Source organism: Salmo salar, chromosome ssa03, assembly GCF_905237065.1.
Source record: "Salmo salar chromosome ssa03, Ssal_v3.1, whole genome shotgun sequence".
Classification (NCBI taxonomy): domain Eukaryota; kingdom Metazoa; phylum Chordata; class Actinopteri; order Salmoniformes; family Salmonidae; genus Salmo; species Salmo salar.
The window spans coordinates 5,493,033-5,516,667 of NC_059444.1; the positions used below are offsets into that span (position 1 = coordinate 5,493,033).

A 23,635-nucleotide genomic window follows, 5' to 3' on the forward strand; every position below is an offset into this window, starting at 1 on the left:
CATCATGAAGTGCTTTGAGAGGCTAGTGTCATGACTGTCCTGATCAGGTCAGGTTACAGGAGACCACACACCTACAGATTATCTCTCAACCCCCAACAGAGGAGGAGAGATCTAGGGGTATGAGGATGTGGGGGTTTTATGACCCCTCACGCCCATGATAAATCTTAGGACACAGAGAAATTCCTTTGTCCTCACTATGGAGAACTGGCCTCAGAACATTAAACATGCAATAAAGGGACTTTGGAACAATGGTTTCCGTCAGCCACAATGGTGGTCATGACGAGAGATGGAATATGAAAATGTATGTAATTTTTGTATTGTTATTAAAGGTTAAGAGATGACGTTATTATGAAAACATTGTACCTTTAAGAGTTTTCCAAGTATATGCCTGATGTTTATACATTGTACGTTGTGTGGAAAGTATCCAAATCAAAGAGAATGTTTTGGTAAGGATGAAATGTAAAGTTAGTGTCTAAAATTGAATTTGACGAAAATCTAGGTCTTGCTCTTAACTTGATATCGTGAGGACAACCAGAGAGTTGCGTCGGAGCAGTGCGTCTTTGAGAAGCCTAAACGAGCCATGCGGAGCTTCCCATCTGAGACCTCCAACACGTAATTACATCATTATATTCTGACCCATAAGAGCGGCAGTTCGGGGCAAGGCTAGGTTTAAATAAGCATAGCTGACAAATGAACCCAAATGTATATTTCTCTCGTGTACTTTCTTTGTTTCTCTCTCTTTTAAATCCCCATTTTGGGTAACACGCGCCATAGTGTGTTGGCCCGTTATACTAAGTCCTAATCAATAGCCTAGACTGTGTTTTGTGTATCTTTTATCATCATTTTAGCTTGCTAGTAAATAAATAATCAACTAAGATTGGTGTGGTAAACTCATTGGTGGAGCCCGGGTTCGTGCAGATTCCTGGATTATGCGACGTTCAGAAATGAGACATTAGAGGAAATTGATTAATTTAGCGACTGTTGTAAAATCAATATTCTGATATTCTTTGAGTTAATTTGGGAAATAGAAACTCAATAAAACTAATTTTCCCATGGTGCCCCAGGTTAATGAGTTAATAATTGTTTGATTCATTGCTTGATTCAAGTACTCACGCAATTATAAACAGTTAATCATTCGATGAGCAACAGTCGTCACATTAACTAATTGTCACGAGTGTCGTAGGGTGTAGACCAAAACGCAGCGGGAAAATGTGAACTCATGAACTCATCTTCTTTTTATTTAGTGAAGAAGGAAAAATACAAAAAACAAAAGAACTGGACAGTCACGTCAAGCACAACAAGCTAAACAAGAAACAATCTCCCACAATTCCCAAAAACAAACACACTCCTAAATATAGGACCTTCAATCAGAGGCAACGATAGACAGCTGCCTCCAATTGAAGGCCCCAATCCCCATTACCAAAACATAGAAATACAAACGCCTAGACAGAACATAGAAATAAACTAACATAGAACGATAACCCAAAAACCCCGGAATACATAAATCAAATACCCCTCTACATACACAACCACCCCGAAACATATAAACCAAATACCCCCTCTACATAAACACATACACAAACACACCCTGAACCACATAAAACAAATACCCCCTGCCACGTCCTGACCAAACTATAATAACAAATAACCCCTTTACTGGTCAGGACGTGACACTAATACAACGACACGACACTAGTTAAGGATCATATCACCTCCTCCTTACTTGACACCCTAGACCCACTTCAGTTTGCATATTGCCCCAATAGATCCACAGATGATGCAGTCGCCATCACACTGCACACTGCCCTATCCCATCTGGACAAGAGGAATACCTATGTAAGAATGCTGTTCATTGACTATAGCTCAGCATTCAACACCATAGTACCCGCCAAGCCCATCATTAAGCCCGGGGCCCTGGGTCTGAACCCCGCCCTGTGCAACTGGGTCCTGGACTTCCTGAAGGGCTGCCCCCCAGATGGTGAGGGTAGGAAACAACACCTCCACCCCGCTGATCCTCAACACCGGGGCCCCACAAGGGTGCGTTCTCATCCCTCTCCTGTACTCCCTGTTCACCCATAACAACGTGGCCATGCACCCCTCCAACTCAATCATCAAGTTTGCAGACGACACAACAGTAGTAGGCCTGATTACCAACAATGACGAGACAGCCTACAAGGAGGAAGTGAGGGTCCTGGCGGAGTGGTGACGTAAAAATAACCTCTCAAAGTCAACAAAACGAAGCAGCTGATCGTGGACTTCAGGAGACAGCAGAGGAGAGCACGCCTCGCTCCACATCAATGGGACCGCAGTAGAGAAGGTGGCTTCAAGTTCCTCGACGTACACCACTGACAATCCGAAATGGACCATCCACACAGACAGTGTGGTGAAGAAGACGCAACAGCGCCTCTTCAACCTCAGGAGGCTGAAGAAATTCGGGATGGCCCCTAAGACCCTCACAAACTTTTACAGATATACAATTGAGAGCATCTTGTCTGGCTGTATCACCGCCTGGTACGGAAACTGCACCGCCCGCAACCACAGGGCTCTCCAGAGGGTGGTGCGGTCTGCACAACGCATCACCGGGGGCACAGTGCCTGTCCTCCAGGACGTCTACAACACCCGTTGTCACAGGATGGCCAAAAAGATCATCAAAGGCATTAACCACCCGAGCCACAGCCTGTTCACCCCGCTATCATGCAGAAGGCGAGGTCAGAATAGGTGCATCAAAGCTGGGATGAAGAGACTGAAAAACCGCTTCTATCTCAAGGCCTTTAAAATGTTAAATAGCCATCACTAGCCGGCTTCCAGCCGGTTACTCAGCCCTGCACCTTAGAGGCTGCTACCCTATATATATATACACAGACATGGAATCACTGGTCACTTTAATAATGGAACACTAGTCACTTTAATAATGTTTACATACTGCTTTACTCATCTCATATGTACAGTATATACTCTATTCTACTGTATTTTAGTCAATGCTACTCCGACATTGCTCATCCTAATACTTATATATTTCTTAATTCCATTGTTTTACTTTTATATTTGTGTTTATTATTGTGACTTGTTAGATACTACTGCACTGTTGGAGCTAGGAACACAAGCATTTCGCTACACCAGCAATAACATCTGCTAAATATGTGTATGGACCAATAACATCTGATAAATATGTGTATGTGACCAATAACATTTGATTTGATTTGGATTTGATTAGCGACCGGGACGCCCCCATCGATTTTGTTAGTCACACTCACTCGGATATAATTTTTGAAATATTTCTGTCCACTCTGGAAAAATGTGTAGATTTGCAGAAAATTAACAATTCAAATGAAGTTAAGATGTTTTTGTGGCGTCCCTGCCCTATATAGTGGATACTACTTTAGACCAGGGCCTGTAGGGTACCGAAATTACTTGGATTGTTGTTCTATTACCCCGATAACCTTCATCATCTCCCCCCTCTTCTCCTCTCCTCCCCAATCCACAACACCAAACTCAATCTATTCTGCTTTTCTCTGCCTGAAAAAAAAAGTGCCTTCATTCAACCTTACCTCAGACAATATAGGAAGTTAACGTTATCTGGAGCCCAGAGGAAGGAGTGACTCTCTATTCAGACCTCAAGGCAACAATGGGATTAATTAGAAGAAGAAGAAGAAAAAACTGTCAAGCTCACCAAACTATTCCCTCCTCTATTCTCATCGGAACAGACGGATCTGGTGAGTAGACAAGTCCCAAATGGCACTCTATTTCCTGTTTAGTGCACTACGTTTTACCCTATAAGCCCTGGAGTAGTGAACAATATAGGTAATAGGGAGCCATTTGGGATACACACTATATACCTGGATTAGTAGGTAGAAGGCCATTGACGACAGCAAGGGAGAGGAGGACCTTTGTTTGTCCTCTGCTCTAACACTATCTATTTTCTTAACCGATTTTTATATGCTTGAAATTGTACGCAGAAAGCCCTTTCCTTTTACATTGAAAATAAAGAATGGTTGGCAATGTTCTTGTTCCCATCTTGCTGAGCATGTGTATACTATGAAACGAATGGCTCTCTCTACTTTGTGTCGACTGCTCTCTAAATGGACCTACACAGCATCCCTACCTTGGTCCAGACACTGGCTCCGTAGCCCTGGTCCTGCCAGCCTCAAGTCTCCATCTCTGGCCCTGCTTCATTTCCCTGGTTCTGCCAGACTCAAGTCTCCATCTCTGGCCCTGCTCCGTAGCCCTGGTTCTGCCAGCCTCAAGTCTCCATCTCTGGCCCTGCTCCGTATCCCTGGTCCTGCCAGCCTCAAGTCTCCATCTCTGGCCCTGCTCCGTATCCCTGGTCCTGCCAGACTCAAGTCTCCATCTCTGGCCCTGCTTCATTTCCCTGGTTCTGCCAGCCTCAAGTCTCCATCTCTGGCCCTGCTTCATTTCCCTGGTCCTGCCAGCCTCAAGTCTCCATCTCTGGCCCTGCTCCGTAGCCCTGGTTCTGCCAGAATCAAGTCTCCATCTCTGGCCCTGCTTCATTTCCCTGGTTCTGCCAGCCTCAAGTCTCCATCTCTGGCCCTGCTCCGTAGCCCTGGTTCTGCCAGCATCAAGTCTCCATCTCTAACTCCAGTACATGGCCCCGTCAAATGATGCGGTGAAGTTGTCCTGTCCCCTTAGCAGAAAAACACCCCCAAAGCATAATGTTTCCACCTCCATGTTTGACGGTGGAGATGGTGTTCTTGGGGTCATAGGCAGCATTCCTCCTCCTCCAAACACGGCGAGTTGAGTTGATGCCAAAGAGCTCCATTTTGGTCTCATCTGACCACAACACTTTCACCAGTTGTCCTCTGAATCATTCAGATGTTCATTGGCAAACTTCAGACGGGCATGTATATGTATTCTTGAGCAGGGGGACCTTGCGGGCGCTGCAGGATTTCAGTCCTTCACGGCGTAGTGTGTTACCAATTGTTTTCTTGGTGACTATGGTCCCAGCTGCCTTGAGATCATTGACAAGATCCTCCCGTGTAGTTCTGGGCTGATTCCTCACCATTCTCATGATCATTGCAACTCCACGAGGTGAGATCTTGCATGGAGCCCCAGGCCGAGGGATATTGACAGTTCTTTTTTGTTTCTTCCATTTGCGAATAATCGCACCAAACGTTGTCACCTTCTCACCAAGCTGCTTGGCGATGGTCTTGTAGCCCATTCCAGCCTTGTGTAGGTCTACAATCTTGTCTCTGACATCCTTGGAGAGCTCTTTGGTCTTGGCCATGGTGGAGAGTTTGGAATCTGATTGATTGATTGTTTCTATGGACAGGTGTCTTTTTTACAGGTAACAAGCTGTGGTTAGGAGCACTCCCTTTAAGAGTGTGCTCCTAATCTCAGCTCGTTACCTGTATAAAAGACACCTGGGAGCTAGAAATCTTTCTGATTGAGAGGGGGTCAAATACTTATTTCCCTCATTAAAATGCAAATCAATTTATAACATTTTTGACATGCGTTTTTCTCGATATTTTTGTTTTTATTCTGTCTCTCACTGTTCAAATAAACCTACCATTAAAATTATAGACTGGTCCTTTCTTTATCAGTGGGCAAACGTACAAAATCAGCAGGGGATCAAATACTCTTTTCCCCCAATGTATGTGAAAATGTGTTCGTATATAAATTGTGTTTTAATATTTAAGGACTCTTGGAAGATTAGTCCAAATGGGACTAAAAGAGATCCAAATAAAATAAAATCTAATCAAAATCAAATCTCTGGCCCTGCTTCATATCCCTGGTCCTGCCAGCCTCAAGTCTCCATCTCTGGCCCTGCTCCATATCCCTGGTCCTGCCAGCCTCAAGTCTCCATCTCTGGCCCTGCTTCATATCCCTGGTCCTGCCAGCCTCAAGTCTCCATCTCTGGCCCTGCTTCATATCCCTGGTTCTGCCAGCCTCAAGTCTCCATCTCTGGCCCTGCTTCATATCCCTGGTCCTGCCAGCCTCAAGTCTCCATCTCTGGCCCTGCTTCATATCCCTGGTTCTGCCAGCCTCAAGTCTCCATCTCTGGCCCTGCTCCATAGCCCTGGTTCTGCCAGCCTCAAGTCCAAATCTCTGTCCCTGCTCCATAGCCCTGGTTCTGCCAGCCTCAAGTCCAAATCTCTGGCCCTGCTCCATATCCCTGGTTCTGCCAGCCTCAAGTCCAAATCTCTGGCCCTGCTCCATATCCCTGGTTCTGCCAGCCTCAAGTCTCCATCTCTAACTCCTCTCCATCTGCACTAGCCCACTACGCCACATTGGAATATAGTCTCATCTGGTTGGCTTTAAATCTAAGATTCCTTTGCTCTGTGTTTGCTACTAGCCACATGGGATCTTGGGACATGGTAAACACGGTGTGGTCCCTCACGGTAAACACGGTGTGGTCCCTCACGGTAAACACGGTGTGGTCCCTCACGGTAAACACGGTGTGGTCCCTCACGGTAAACACGGTGTGGTCCCTCACGGTAAACACGGTGTGGTCCCTCACGGTAAACACGGTCTGGTCCCTCACGGTAAACACGGTGTGGTCCCTCACGGTAAACACGGTGTGGTCCCTCACGGTAAACACGGTCTGGTCCCTCACGGTAAACACGGTGTGGTCCCTCACGGTAAACACGGTGTGGTCCCTCACGATAAACACTCGTATAGATTTTAAGTAACACTGGGTCCATCCCTCCACTATAATTTTAGTTCCTCCTGGAACCTCTGAGTCAGAGGGACCAGATAAACTGACGAACATCAGTGGTCCTCAGTGGTCAACGACAAACTTCAGAGTTTCTCACTGGAGGGTCTCACTGGAAGTCGTCCTCCATGGAGGACATGCTTCTGCTGTACAAATCAAATGCACTTCTGAAAAGCACTAACATGCTGCTACGCTATCCAGAAGGCTATCTGAAATGGATTGAATCTAGCCCATAGATTCCATAAAGTGGAATGTGCTAACACCAACATACACTGAGGGGAATGTTTAACTGGTATAGGGATAACTTCTCAGGGGAATGTTTAACTGCTTCTCAGCCTCGAGCGGTTGAAAATGACTTTATGCTGCGAGACACTGTGATATTTGGTTGCTGTAATGCACTACCCCCTGCTATGATGGGACCACAGACACAGTATTACTACAGCAGACAGTCCCATTCATGTCAATGTTCCATGATGGATGGACCTGCGGGCAGTAGTTCAGTCCTGTTGCTGTAATGCTTTACCCCCTGCTATGAGCGGAAAGCCACCTGATGGTAAGGCTTGTAGGAAGGTGCACTTATCCTGCATGGATGGATTTGATGTGGTAAACAACTTCACACTGGTACAGATGTAACAGCTAGCCCTGGGCCCGTTGGTTCTACTGTACAGGACTAAAGTAAATCAGGGTATACACACATTTATTTATTTATTTATTTTTTCACCTTTATTTAACCAGGTAGGCTAGTTGAGAACAAGTTCTCATTTATAACTGCGACCTGGCCAAGATAAAGCAAAGCAGTTCGACACATACAACAACACAGAGTTACACATGGAGTAAAACAAAACATACAGTCAATAATACAGTAGAAAAAGTCTACATACAGTGTGTTCAAATGAGGTAAGATAAGGGAGGTAAAGGCAATAAATAGGCCATGGTGGCAAAGTAATTACAATTTAGCAAGTAAAACACTGGAATGGTAGATGTGCAGAAGATGAATGTGCAAATAGAGATACTGGGGTGCAAACGAGCAAGATAAATAAATACAGTATTGGGATGAGGTAGTTGGATAGGCTATTTACAGATGGGCTATGTACAGGTGCAGTGATCTGTGAGCTGCTCTGACAGCTGGTGCTTAAAGCTAGTGAGGGAGATATGAGTCTCCAGCTTCAGTGATTTTTGCAGTTCGTTCCAGTCATTGGCAGCAGAGAACTGGAGGGAAAGGCAGCCAAAGGAGAAATTGGCTTTGGGGGTGACCAGTGAGATATACCCGCTGGAGCGCTGCTATGGTGATCAGTGAGCTGAGATAAGGCGTGGCTTTACCTAGCAAAGACTTGTAGATGACCTGGAGTCAGTGGGTTTGGCGACGAGTATGAAGCGAGGGTTAGCCAACGAGAGCGTACAGGTCACAGTGGTGGGTAGTATATGGGGCTTTGGTGACAAAACGGATGGCACTGTGATAGACTGCATCCAGTTTGTTGAGTAGGGTATTGGAGGCTATTTTGTAGATGACGTCGCCGAAGTCGAGGATCGGTAGGATGGTCAGTTTTACGAGGGTATGTTTGGCAGCATGAGTGAAGGATGCTTTGTTGCAAAATAGGAAGCCAATTCTAGATTTAACTTTGGATTGGAGATGTTTGATGTGAGTCTGGAAGGAGAGTTTACAGTCTAACCAGACACCTAGGTATTTATAGTTGTCCACATATTCTAAGCCAGAACCGTCCAGAGTAGTGATGCTGGACGGGCGGGCAGATGCGGGCAGCGATCGATTGAATAGCATGCATTTAGTTTTACTTGTATTTAAGAGCAGTTGGAGGCCACGGAAGGAGAGTTGTATGGCATTGAAGCTCGTCTGGAGGTTAGTTAACACAGTGTCCAAAGAAGGGCTTGACGTATACAGAATGTATACATGACAGGTACAGATGTCCCAGCTAGACCTGGGCCCATTGGTTCTATTGTACAGGACTAAAGTAAATCAGTGTATTCACACATGACAGGTAAATATGTAACAGCAGTGGATCTGAATTGGGCTCCTTTTCATGTTTTCCATTTAACTCTGGTGGGTTAATGACTAAATGTGGTTAAGTGACTAAATTCCCTTTGAGTCTACTAGTGATGCAAAAAAAAAAGGGCTTTATAAATTACATTTGATAGATGGATCTGGTGTGGTTAAAAATGTAGCGACTTACCTGGGCCCATTGGGTTCTACTGTACGGGACTAAACCAAATCAAAGTATTCACATATAACAGGTTCAAATGTAACAGCAGTGTATCTGAATTGAGCTACATTTAGAAGTAGTTGAATTTAACTCAGGTCAACACTAAAATGAGCAGCATGTTGCTTGTAAAGACCGGTAAGGTGACATACAGTAAGATGGTGAATGTCCCTATACAGAGAGACCAAGGACAAAGAGGTCTACACACAATGTCTTCCAGTTTCAAAATGATTGTACATCCACTAGAGGTACACAGTGAGAGAAAAAAAAAAAGCAATCAGAAAATCCTTGGGAATATCTTTTGAAGTCCACAAAGAAAATATATTAAAAACATGGATTCCGAGGAGGAAGAACAGTACCTTCAGTTTCATTCAAATTGATTTCATCCTTGTATTATTCATTCCCCATTTCTCAAAAGATTGAAATAACATGTCTTTTTGTCACTAGAAACATTACTCAATGTATAATGAAGTGACCAAGTAGCAATGATTATGAATAATAACAAAGGACGAACAGACGCAGTGCCGTAAAGTACAGACAGGGAGGGTGGAGGGAGGGAGGGAGGGAGGGAAAGGTGGAGGGTGGGAGGGAGGGAGGGAAAGGTGGAGGGAGGGAGGGAGGGAAAGGTGGAGGGTGGCAGGGAGGGAGGGAAAGGTGGAGGGAGGGAGGGAGGGAGGGATAGGGAGGGAGGGAGGGAGGGATGGGAGGAGGGAGGGAGGGAGGAGGGAGGGAGAAGGGTGTGGAGGGAGGGGGTGGAAGGAGGGAGGGAGAAAGGTGGAGGGAGGGTGGAGGGAGGGACGGAGGGAGGGAGGGGCAGAGGGAAGGGTGGAGGGAGTGTGGAGGGAAGGAGGGGCGGAGGGAGGGAGGGGTGGAGGGAGGGAGTGTGGAGGGAGGGAGGGAAAGGTGGAGGGAGGGTGGAGGGAGGGTGGAGGGCAGGAGAGTGAAGGGAGGGAGGCCTTACTACCAGAACGCAAGTGTGCGTCCCAAATGACACCCTATTCTCTGTGTATAGTGCACTACTTTTAACCAGAGCCCATTGAATAGTCCATCCATTATTTCAGCCAGTGTATGACTGTGGATAGACTGAATTGTTTGAATGGAATGTTGGCATATGTAAAGGATAAACGCCGACGTTCTGTACATTACCTTGGAAAAATGACCTCCGCAAAGGGGCTCGTCTCCGCCTCGTCCCGCTGCCTCTTCCATTATCTCCAAGGTAATGTACAGAACGTCAGCGTTACATATGCCAACATTCCATTCAAACAATGCAGTCCATCCACAGCCATACACTGGCTGAAACCAGTTGATGATTGGACTTAGACAAGTCGTAAATGCAACAAGGACTGATATTGTATCATAGCACTCACAGCCTTCCAAGAAAACAAACATGTTGACATTTATGGTCTGTTTATACATATTTTAGAGGCTGTTTATACCAGAAATTGGTATACAAGCCGTATAAACATATATTCATATGACAATATTTCAGGTTGACAATTATTGAAATTATTGTATTCAAGACAATAATTATATTACACAATTTCTGATATATCACATGCCTTACTTTTATTTTCCTGCATAAGTCAAATCAGGATTATAACCTCTACTGCCATTCATTCCAATTAGACTGGTTTCAAATTCTCCCTGACCAATGTGGCTGCCATTTTTCACCCTATTCTGGAACTGAAGGTTTATGAAATATCCCCTCTAGTAATTTAATAGGATCTCTACTGTTCAGACAAACCAGTACACTTGGTCCACCGGCTCTGAGTGAAGGTTCGAGCATGTGTGTGTGTGTGTGTGTGAGTGTGCGTGCACGTTCTTGTGTTTAGTAAACAACTTCTTTTTAGGACTTACCAGCACACTTGGTCCTGGCCCTGAGAGGAGGCCCGGGGGCCCCAGTCCCTCCATCCAGGGGCCTGGTCAACAGCACACTGATCTCATAATCTGTGTCTGGGGTGAGGTGACCTATTTTATGAGTGGTCTTGTCCACTGGCTGCAGGTCATACATGGTCCCTGATACAGTACGATACTCCACCTGGGAAAAGGGTTGGAAGATATGTCCCAGGGATACCCAATCCAGGTCCAAGACACTTGATTTAACTAATCCACTCATCATCAAGTGTCTGATGAGTGGAATCATGCCTCCCTTTGGTTCTCCAGGACCAGGATGGGATATACAGCTATAGACACTATGGTGAATACTGCTGTAAAGACTATGGTGAATACTGCTGTAAAGACTATGGTGAATACTGCTGTAAACACTATGGTGAATACTGCTATAGACACTATGGTGAATACTGCTGTAAACACTATGGTGAATACTGCTGTAAACACTATGGTGAATACTGCTGTAAAGACTATGGTGAATACTGCTGTAAACACTATGGTGAATACTGCTGTAAACACTATGGTGAATACTGCTATAAACACTATGGTGAATACTGCTGTAAAGACTATGGTGAATACCGCTATAAACACTATGGTGAATACTGCTGTAAACACTATGGTGAATACTGCTGTAAACACTATGGTGAATACTGCTGTAAAGACTATGGTGAATACTGCTGTAAACACTATGGTGAATACTGCTGTAAAGACTATGGTGAATACTGCTGTAAACACTATGGTGAATACTGCTATAAACACTATGGTGAATACTGCTATAAACACTATGGTGAATACTGCTGTAAAGACTATGGTGAATACTGCTGTAAACACTATGGTGAATACTGCTGTAAACACTATGGTGAATACTGCTGTAAACACTATGGTGAATACTGCTATAAACACTATGGTGAATACTGCTGTAAACACTATGGTGAATACTGCTGTAAACACTATGGTGAATACTGCTATAAACACTATGGTGAATACTGCTATAAACACTATGGTGAATACTGCTGTAAACACTATGGTGAATACTGCTGTAAACACTATGGTGAATACTGCTATAAACACTATGGTGAATACTGCTATAAACACTATGGTGAATACTGCTGTAAACACTATGGTGAATACCGCTGTAAACACTATGGTGAATACTGCTGTAAACACTATGGTGAATACCGCTGTAAACGCTATGGTGAATACTGCTGTAAACACTATGGTGAATACTGCTGTAAACACTATGGTGAATACTGCTGTAAACACTATGGTGAATACCGCTGTAAACGCTATGGTGAATACCGCTATAAACGCTATGGTGAATACTGCTGTAAACACTATGGTGAATACTGCTATAAACACTATGGTGAATACTGCTGTAAACACTATGGTGAATACTGCTATAAACACTATGGTGAATACTGCTATAAACACTATGGTGAATACCGCTATAAACGCTATGGTGAATACTGCTGTAAACACTATGGTGAATACTGCTGTAAACACTATGGTGAATACTGCTATAAACACTATGGTGAATACTGCTATAAACACTATGGTGAATACTGCTGTAAAGACTATGGTGAATACTGCTATAAACACTATGGTGAATACCGCTATAAACACTATGGTGAATACTGCTGTAAACACTATGGTGAATACCGCTATAAACACTATGGTGAATACAGCTGTATACACTATGGTGAATACTGCTATAAACACTATGGTGAATACTGCTATAAACACTATGGTGAATACTGCTATAAACACTATGGTGAATACTGCTATAAACACTATGGTGAATACTGCTATAAACACTATGGTGAATACTGCTATAAACACTATGGTGCAATGCATCAGATTATTGTTTACTCATTATGTATGGTTCCATTCCAAATTGCACCCTATTCCCGTATAAAGTGTACTTCATTTGACCGTAGGCACATTGAAGTAGTACACTATATAGAGAATGAAGGTGCATTCTGGGACGCGGCCAATCTGTCCCAGAATGCAATAGAAATACCTCTCGGTCGATGATTGGACCGTCTCCGTTGATGGAGTTAGCGTTGAGTTGGATCCAAAGGTAGGTGGCGCCGACCGCTGTGAGCTGGGGGGGAGCGATGGGCACCGGGGGCTCTGGGGGACAGAAGAAGAGGAGTCAGATCTGAGTAACAATACGTTAAGTGCAGAAACATGGTAGACAATGGATGCTAAATTTTTAAGCTCTCAAGTTGAAACACAAAAACCATAATGGAAACTGTACTCAAGTCACAGTTGCCACCCACAAAAAAAGCTTATTTAAAAGAAGAATAAGGTTGTTTGTAGTCATTACAAAAGGAACATACACAATTTATTCAATATAAAGGGTTTAAGTTGCCACGTTCAAATTTTACCTTCTCAGACTTCAGCAAAAAATCAATACTGGAAATTATACCACAACCCTCATGACCTAAACACACCATCAACTTAATCCACAAAACACCCCATTATCCTTTCAATAGATTTACTGCTAGTATTTTATCTCAGGGGGCTATTCCAATTAAATTTTTCCAATTAGATTCATTTCCAATTAAACAAACACAGTCAGAGAAATATCTTATGTATTATATATATATATATATCATATATACAGTGGGGAGAACAAGTATTTGATACACTGCCGATTTTGCAGGTTTTCCTACTTACAAAGCATGTAGAGGTCTGTAATTTTTATCATAGGTACACTTCAACTGTGAGAGACGGAATCTAAAACAAAAATCCAGAAAATCACATTGTATGATTTTTATTTACCTCATCTAACACACACAATGTACTCCCAGTGCTCTGGTCTGGCACCCTAATCCCTATTTAGTGGCCAACTTTTGACCATGGCCTATAGGGATCTAACAGGGCTCTGGTCAAATGTAGTGCACTATATAGAGAATAGAGTGCCTTTTGGTACACACTCACACACTATTCCAAGTACCCTGTTTTCCTCCTTGGTCTTAACCTCCAGTATAGACTGGTTCAGTGTCTGAGAGACTTTCTTAACCTCCAGTACAGACTGGTTCAGTGTCTGACAGACTGGGTCTTAACTTCCAGTATAGACTGGTTCAGTGTCTGACAGACTGGGTCTTAACCTCCAGTGTAGACTGGTTCAGTGTCTGGCAGACTGGGTCTTAACCTCCAGTATAGACTGGTTCAGTGTCTGAGAGACTGGGTCTTAACCTCCAGTATAGACTGGTTCAGTGTCTGACAGACTGGGTCTTAACCTCCAGTATAGACTGGCTCAGTGTCTGAGAGACTGGGTCTTAACCTCCAGTATAGACTGGTTCAGTGTCTGAGAGACTGGGTCTTAACCTCCAGTATAGACTGGTTCAGTGTCTGACAGACTGGGTCTTAACCTCCAGTATAGACTGGTTCAGTGTCTGACAGACTGGGCCTTAACCTCCAGTATAGACTGGTTCAGTGTCTGACAGACTGGGTCTTAACCTCCAGTATAGACTGGTTCAGTGTCTGACAGACTGGGCCTTAACCTCCAGTATAGACTGGTTCAGTGTCTGGCAGACTGGGCCTTAACCTCCAGTATAGACTGGTTCAGTGTCTGAGAGACTGGGTCTTAACCTCCAGTACAGACTGGTTCAGTGTCTGACAGACTGGGTCTTAACATCCAGTATAGACTGGTTCAGTGTCTGGCAGACTGGGCCTTAACCTCCAGTATAGACTGGTTCAGTGTCTGAGAGACTGGGTCTTAACCTCCAGTACAGACTGGTTCAGTGTCTGACAGACTGGGTCTTAACCTCCAGTATAGACTGGTTCAGTGTCTGACAGACTGGGCCTTAACCTCCAGTATAGACTGGTTCAGTGTCTGAGAGACTGGGTCTTAACCTCCAGTACAGACTGGTTCAGTGTCTGACAGACTGGGTCTTAACATCCAGTATAGACTGGTTCAGTGTCTGAGAGACTGGGTCTTAACCTCCAGTACAGACTGGTTCAGTGTCTGAGAGACTGGGTCTTAACCTCCAGTACAGACTGGTTCAGTGTCTGACAGACTGGGTCTTAACATCCAGTATAGACTGGAGAGGAGAAGTGTGTGGATTAGCTGGTTCGTTTTAGGTGATGTTTGACTCGCAGGGTGGAAGCTGGGGATTATATGGTTGTACAGCCCTAGCGGTCCAGGTTAAGACAGTCGTGGCGTGTAGACCTACTTCTACCTAGAGCTGTAAAACAAACTTGTGAGAATTGTATTTAAACTCCCCGCTCGTACTCATCAGGAAGTCAAGCATTTTAATCAGCTAAACTGGCTATCTGTAGAAAATATAGTAATATTAATTCAACATGGTCTGGTCCATATAATTATTACTGACTCAGCCCCCAGGTACATACCTAATTATTGAACTTATATTAGAGATGTCCACCAACACGGCACCAGAGCCAGACTCTGATATCGGCTGTTTTAAATAGGAAGAGTCTATCTGGTAAGAACACATTTTTTTTATATGCCAGCAGTGTTGAGTGGAACAAACCACCAGAGCAACTCGTATACTCCCTCTCCGGCGCTCGAGGTCGTCAGGCTGCTCATTATTACGCACGCATGTCACCGTCGTTAAGCGCATCAGCGCCTCATCGCTCACCTGGACTCCATCACTTGCCTGATTACCTTCCCTATAACTGTTGATCCCTTCGGTTCTTTCGCCAGGCGTTATTGACTCTGTGTTTCATGTCCTTACGCTACTCGTGTTTCTTGTATTGTTCCATGTTTGTTTATTTATTAAATATTCACTCCCTGTACTTGCTTTCCAACTCCTAGTCCTATGGACTATCTTCTGTATACACCAACCCTACCTTGTCGCCTACGCAACGGATTATCTGAAACGCATTAAGAAGGAAAGAAATTCCACAAATTAACTTTTAACAAGGCACAGCGGTTAATTGAAATGCATTCCAGGTGACTACCTCATGAAGCTGGTTGAGGGAATGCCAAGAGTGTGCAAAGCTGTCATCAAGGCGAAGGGTGGCTACTTTGAAGAATTTCAAAAATGAAATATATTTTGATTTGTTTAACAATTGTTTGGTTACTACATGATTCCATATGTCTTATTTTATCATTTTGATGTCTTCACTATTATTCCACAAATGTAAAAATAAAGAAAAACCCTGGAATGAGTAGGTGTATCCAAACTTTTGATTGGTACTGTATGTAAATAAGGTGTTTCTAAAAATCTGTTTTTGCTTTTTCATTATGGGGTATTGTGTGTAGATTGATGAGGATTTTTATTATGTATTGTATAGACACTCTGTACCCAAGGCACTCTGTCCCCAAGACACTTGTACCACAGACAGTCTGTACCAAAGCAACAGCTTTAGACATGACCTAACTTTTGTCATTAAATCTTTGAACCTATATACCTTATGTACTGTGGTTTCCATACAATACATTACAGATGTAGGATCTTTATTTGAGCCAGTTTACTAAAAATAATCCTGCAGCAACAGAAAATGTGAATGATTATGTTAATTATAATTAATTGGACATTTTTGTTGGGTTGATCCTTTTTTGGGAAAATCAAGTCTGACATTTAAATGTGGAAATTACAAACTTCAGAAGCCTTTTTAAATGTTCTCAACAGGGTGATCAAGTTACGATCCTACATCTGTAGACTCAATAAATAACTAGCTAGTCAATCACGTAGCCAGTCAGGCATAGTCCAGGACACCTGCTTTAAGTGAGGACCCTCACGACCATTACACCTGACACTCCCCCACACAAACATAGTTCAGGTCACCTGCTATGAGGACACCAACTGCCCTCACACCCCAATGGATTCATACATGATGACTCACAATCATTCTGTCACAGACATCCCAGCAAACCGGGAACATTCTCAAAACATTAGCGAACATTCCCATTAAGTCCTTGTTAGGGTTTTAGCTAACATTAGGATGATAACGTCCTACAAACATTCCAATAATATGTTTTCTTCCAAGATAATGTTTGAAATGAAATTATCCTTTAAGTGTTGTCCTAACATTCACTAAATATTGTTCACAACATCTAAAAAAAAAGACCACGGAACGTTCTGCTAAGGTTCTCAATAGGTTAACAGTGTCTTCAGAGACTATTCACAAATTCGTTTTTACAAATTAATTAAAAAGGAAAAGATGAAATGTATTGAGTCAATAAATATTCAACCCCTTTTGTTATGGAAAGTCTACATTTCCATAACAAGTCAGAATAATTTGCATGGACTCACTCTGTGTGCAATAATAGTGTTTAACATGATTTTTGAACGTCCACCTCATCTCTGTACCAAGCATACAATTATCTGTAAGGTCCCTCAGTCGAGAAGTGAATTTCGAACACAGATTCAACCACAAAGACCAGGGAGGTTTTCCAATGCCTTGCAAAGAAGGGCACCTATTGGTAGATAGAAGGGATAAAAGCAGACATTGAATATCCCTTTGAGTGTGGTGAAGTTATTAATTACACGTTGGATGGTGTATCAATACACCCAGTCACTACAAAGATACAGGTGTCCTTCCTAACTCAGTTGCCAGAGAGGAAGGAAACTGCTCAGGATTTTCACCATGAGGCCAATGGTGACTTTAAAACAGTTACAGAGTTTAATGGCTGTGGTAGGAGAAAACTGAGGATGGATCAACAACATTGTAGTTACTCCAGAATACATGACAGAGTGAAAATAAGGAAGCCTTTACAAAATAAAAATATTAAAAAACATGCTTCCTGTTTGAAACAAGACACTAAAGTAATAGTGAAAACATGCGGCAAAGCAATGAACTTTTTGTCCTGATTACAAAGTGTTGGGCAAATCCAATACAACACATTACTAAGTAGCGCTATCCATATGTTCAAGCATAGTGGTGGCTGAATCATGTTATGGGAATGCTTATAATTGTTGGAGACTGTACCCTACAGCACTCTATAAAACACCTCATGTATGTGATAGACTGTCAAAGGTACTACATACCGGTAATACACCACATGGCCGAAAATACCTGCTACGTCAAGTATCTCATTCCATCATAATGGACATTAACATGGAGTTTATCCTCCCTTTGCTGCTATAACAGACTCCACTTTTCTGGGAATGCTTTCCACTAGATGTTGGAACATTGCTGCAGAGACTTGCTTCCATTCAGCCACAAGAGCATTAGTGAGGTCTGGCACTGATGTTGGGCGATTAGGCCTGCCTTGCAGTCTGCGTTTCAATTCATCCCAAAGGTCTTCGGTGGGGTTGAGGTCAGGGCTCTGTGCAGGCCAGTCAAGTTCTACCACACCGATATTGACAAACCATTTCTATATGGACCTCGCTTTCTGCACAGGGGCATTGTCATGCTGAAACAGGAAAGGGCCTTCCCCAAACTGTTGCCACAAAGTTGGAAGCACAGAATCGTCTAGAATGCCATTGTCATTGTATGCTGTAGCGTTAAGATTTCCCTTCACTGAAACTGAGGGGCCCAAATCATGAAAAACAACCCCAGACCATTATTCCTCCTCCACCACACTTTAAAGTTGGCACTATGCATTGGGGCAGGTAGCGTTTTCCTGGCATTCGCCAAACCCAGATTAGTCCTTTGGACTACAAGATGGTGAAGTGTGATTCATCCCTCCAGAGAATGTGTTTCCACTGTTTCCACTGAGTCCAACGGCTGTGAGCTTTACACCACTCCAGCTGACGGTTGCATTGAGCATGGTGATCTTAGGCTTGTGTGCTGCTGCTCGGCCATGGAAACCCATTTCATGAAGCTCCCGACGAACAGTTCTTGTGCTGATGTTGCTTCCAGAGGCAGTTTCGAACTCAGTAGTGAGTGTTGCAACTGAGGACAGACGATTTTTACGCGCTATGCGCTTTGGCACTTGGTGGTCCCGTTCTGTGAGCTTGGGTGGCCTACCACTTCACGGCTGAGCCGATGTTGCTCCTAGACATTTTTCACTTCACAATAACAGCACTTACAGTTGACCGGAGCAGCTCTAGCAGGGCAGAAATTTGATGAACTGACTTGTTGGAAATGTGGCATCCTATGACGGTGCCACGTTGAAAGTCACTGAGCTCCTCAGTACGGGCCATTCTATTTCCAATGTTTGTCTATGGAGATTGCATGGCTGTGTGCTCAATTGTATACATGTAACAGCAACGGGTGTGGCTGAAATAGCCGAATCCACAAATTTAAAGGGATGTCCATATACTTTTGGCCATGTAGTGAGTGTTCTTGACAGTGTTGTATGTGTCAAACAGAGGTACAGTACATCACTCGGTTAGTGAACTTGGTTTCAGTGAACCTGTAGGCCTGCGTATATATAGGAAGATTTATGTCTGGTCTGAGTCACTTTATTTCCTGCAGGTGTAGTTCATTATTGTTACTTTACTCTGTACTGTTCTGTGCCATTTATGTAATAACCAAAAAAAATTCACCCACAAAATGTAAATCCCAGTGCAGCTGGTCGGCCTGCTCTTTCTCTTCCCTAATGATGGTAGTGTGTGTTCAGTCCTCGACCTGTTGCCCGTAGAATATCCTAGTTTATTCATTGATTATAGGCCCTGCTTTACTGAAGTTGCGAGACATTGCAAGGAAAGAAATGGCAAAATAGAGCATTGCATTGTGAGATCCAGCTTTTGATTTCCGATAGGCCAAGTGCACGGTTCTGACTCAGTCTGCCTTGTGGCCGACCTGCCTATAATGTACCCCTCCCATCTCTCCATTACCTGCTAGCTCGCTATTTACGGCAACTAATCAGTCTCCTTCATTCCAACAATCCAGAATTTTAGGAGTCGATTCCTAGCGGAATATGTGTTTTCTTTCTACTAAATGTCTTGGTAAGTCACGGTATTTCAACTTTAAAGTACTTTTTTTTTTTAGGAGAGAGTGGTCTGAGCGCAGGTAGCAGGAAGGCACCTCGAGATTATTTGACTGACAGTTCTGGTCGCCTGGTGATGGACATTAGTCTCGCTTCAGAAGTGGCATTCCTTTACAGATGAGTAAAATGCCCGTTCAGCGGCGTTTCTAAACTATCTCCAGAGAAGGTTTTGCGTCGACATTTAAACGCTGTAGTGTACCCTTACAGACAAACAATAACCGCTGTAGATTTAACTCCGTTGCCATGCCCTAGCGGTCAATATGTTGCCTTCAGAAAGTATTCACACCCCTTGATTTATTCCACATTTTGAAGTGTTACAGCCTGAATTCAAAATGGTGTAAAGATGTTGTTTTTTCTCACCCATCGACACACAATACCCCATAATGACAAAGTGTAAACATGTTTTTTAGACATTTTTGCAAATGTATTGAAAAATAAATACAGAAATCTCATTTACATACGTATTCACACCCCTAAATCAATACTTTGCAGAATCACCTTTGGCGGCGATTATAGCTGTGAGTCTTCTGGGGTAAGTCTCTAAAAGCTTTGCACACATGGATTGTACAATATTTGCCCATTTTTGTTACAAAAAAATGTCAAGCTCTGTCAAGTTGATTGCTGATCATTGTGAGACAGCAATTTCCAAGTCTTGCTATAGATTTTCAAGTCAATTTAAGTAAACACTGTAACTAGGCCACTAGAAACATTCAACATCGTCTTGGTAAGCAACTCCAGTGTATATTTGGCCTTGTGTTTTAGGTTATTGTCCTGCTGAAAGGAAAATTCGTCTCCCTTGTGTCTGTTGGAAGGCAGACTGAACCAGGTTTTCCTCTTGGATTGTGAATGTGCTTATAGCTGTATTCCATTTATTTTGATCCTAAAAAAAACTCCCTAGTCCTTGCAGATGACTAACGGATTTGTCCCAAACGTACAAAAAGTGTATTTCTTTGCCACATTTTTTGTAGTATTATTTCAAGTGTCTTGTTGCAAACAGGATACATGTTTTGGAACATATTTATTCTGTTTAGGCTTCCTTCTTTTCACTCTGTCATTTATGTTAGTATTGTGGAGTAACTACAATGTTGTTGATCCATCCTCAGTTATCTCCTATCACAACCATCTCTGTAACTGTTTTAAAATCACCATTGGCATTGTGGCAAAATCCCTGAGCAGTTTCCTTCCTCTCCAGCAACTGAGTTAGGAAGGACACCTGTATCTCTGTAGTGACTGGGTGCATTTCCTACCCTTATTTTACCAGTTAGGTTGACTGAGAACACATTCTCATTTACAGCAACAACCTGGGGAATAGTTACATGGGATGTAAAAAAATATATTTAAATGTTTTTATTATGATTTTTTTGTTTTACCAATCTACAAATCTGTGCCATTCTTTGTGAGGCATTGGAAAACCTCCCTGATGTTTGTGGTTGAATTCACTACTTCTTTGTGAGGCATTACAGACAATTGTATGTGTGGGGAACCTAGATGAGGTAGTCGTTCAAAAATCATGGTAAACACTAGTATTGCACACAGATTGAGTCCATGCAACTTATTATGTGATTTGTTAAGCGCATTTTTTTTTTTTTACTTATTTAGGCTTGCCTTAACAAAGGATTTGAATACTTATTGACTCAAAACATTTCAGATTCAAATTTGTATACATTTCCAAAACATTCTACAAACAAAATTCCACTTTCACATTATTGAGTATTGTGTGTCGATCAGTGACACAAAATCTCAATGTAATGAATGTTTTATTCAGGCTGTAACACAACAACAAATGTTGGGAAAAGTAAGGCACTGTACAGTACATAAGTAAAATGAACATTATTCTGCATTGTGAATTGACCTGCATATTAAATTTGTAATATTATTCTTTTAACAGAAAATTGATCATTTCTTTCTCCATTTTATCACATCCTTAACTAACACAACACACAGTGCTACTGTTAACAGTAAAACACGAGTCACAGAAAACAGCATCACAACTTAGCAAAACATCCCAACATGGGTGACCTCTTCTGAATGATGCACTTCTTTTGAAAAGCTTTAAAACCAAACACAATAGCAGAGATAGTAAGCTATTACAGCTGTGTGAAACAGGCACGGTGGGTTCTGGAATTCAAAAGATCTGTTCTACAACTGTTAAGATGGGTTCTATAATTGTTAAGATGGGTTCTACAACTGTTAAGAAGGGTTCTACAACTGTTAAGATGGGTTCAACAAATGTTCAGATGGGTTCTACAACTGTTAAGATGGGTTCTACAACTGTTAAGAAGGGTTCTACAACTGTTAAGATGGGATCTAGTACTGCTAAGATGTGTTCTACAACTATTAAGATGGGTTCTATAACTGTTAAGATGGGTTGTGGAACTATTAAGATGTGTTCTATAACTGTTAAGGAGGGTTCACAACTATTAAGATGGGTTCTATAATTGTTAAGATGGGATCTAGTACTGCTGAGATGTGTTCTACAACTATTAAGATGGGTTCTACAACTATTAAGATGGGTTCTATAACTGTTAAGATGGGTTGTGGAACTATTAAGATGGGTTCTACAACTGTTAAGATGGGTTGTGGAACTATTAAGATGGGTTCTACAACTGTTAAGATGGGTTGTGGAACTATTAAGATGGGTTCTATAACTGTTAAGATGGGTTCTACAACTATTAAGATGGGTTATATAACTGTTAAGATGGGTTCTACAACTATTAAGATGGGATCTAGAACTGTTAAGATGTGTTCTACAACTATTAAGATGGGTTCTATAACTGTCAAGATGGGTTCTACAACTATTAAGATGGGTTCTATAACTGTTAAGATGGGTTCTACAACTATTAAGATGGGTTCTATAACTGTTAAGATGGGTTGTGGAACTATTAAGATGGGTTCTATAACTGTTAAGATGGGTTCTAGAAGGGTTCTATAACTATTAAGATGGGTTCTATAACTGTTAAGATGGGTTGTAGAACTATTAAGATGGGTTCTAGAACTATTAAGATGGGTTCTATAACTGTTAAGATGGGTTGTAGAACTATTAAGATGTTAATAGCTCAGTTTTGTCAGCACTTTAATCCTCAGGAGGGGGTTTAGACAGAAGAGGGACATCAGAGTGCTAAGAGAGAGAGGGAGAGAGCGAGGGTTAGAATGCAGCTGAGAACAGGCTACTGTGTGTGTGTGTGTGTGTGTGTGTGTATGCGTAGTGTCAGTGTCTGTGTCAGTGTGTGTGTGTGTGTGCGTGCTATATGAGAGCAGACAGCGCCATACGCCAGGGTCAGCGAGCAGCTGTTGCCACGGTGATGTTGACCAGGCAGCCAGGCGGCAGGGAGACAGCTGTCCTCTAAATATCACAGCACCTGCCAGGAACGTATGAACCCACACAAACACACACACACACTAACACAAACACACTAACACACACACAGACACAAGTGTGCATACAGTAGACACACACACACACACACACACACACATACACACGCCATAGTGCGCTCAGACACACACGTGCCGTTCCACAGCGACAGTAACCAGGGAGCCTGGCTCTTACAGTAGGTTTGTCTAGCTAAGGACCGACTCTCCCGTTCCTCAGCAATAGTAACCAGGGAGACAGGCTCTGAGGATGCATTTACACAGGCAGCCCAATTCTGTTCTGTTTCCACAATTATTGGCCTGTTGACCGATCAGAACAGATATTTTTGGCAGTTGTTAGTTACCCTAACCCCCTACTATAGTAGTTAGTTACCCTAACCCCCTACTATAGTAGTTAGTTACCCTAACCCCCTACTATAGTAGTTAGTTACCCTAACCCCCTACTATAGTAGTTAGTTACCCTAACCATCTACTATAGTAGTTAGTTACCCTAACCCCCTACTATAGTAGTTAGTTACCCTAACCCCCTACTATAGTAGTTAGTTACCCTAACCCCCTACTATAGTAGTTAGTTACTATAACCCCCTACTATAGTAGTTAGTTACTATAACCCCCTACTATAGTAGTTAGTTACCC

General features: G+C 42.8%; 1 protein-coding gene across 3 annotated transcripts in view; it reads right to left on the reverse strand.

Moving 5' to 3' along the window:
- Positions 1-23,635, reverse strand: part of LOC106596771 (receptor-type tyrosine-protein phosphatase mu) — a 548,750-nt gene that overhangs the window by 337,257 nt on the left and 187,858 nt on the right. For all 3 annotated transcript variants that reach the window (XM_045714448.1, XM_045714447.1, XM_045714446.1), the window contains exons 7-8: positions 12,794-12,906; positions 10,741-10,921 (exon numbers count right to left, since the gene is read on the reverse strand). In XM_045714448.1, the coding sequence (XP_045570404.1) occupies positions 10,741-10,921; positions 12,794-12,906 (294 nt within the window). The remainder of the gene's footprint in view (positions 1-10,740; positions 10,922-12,793; positions 12,907-23,635) is intronic.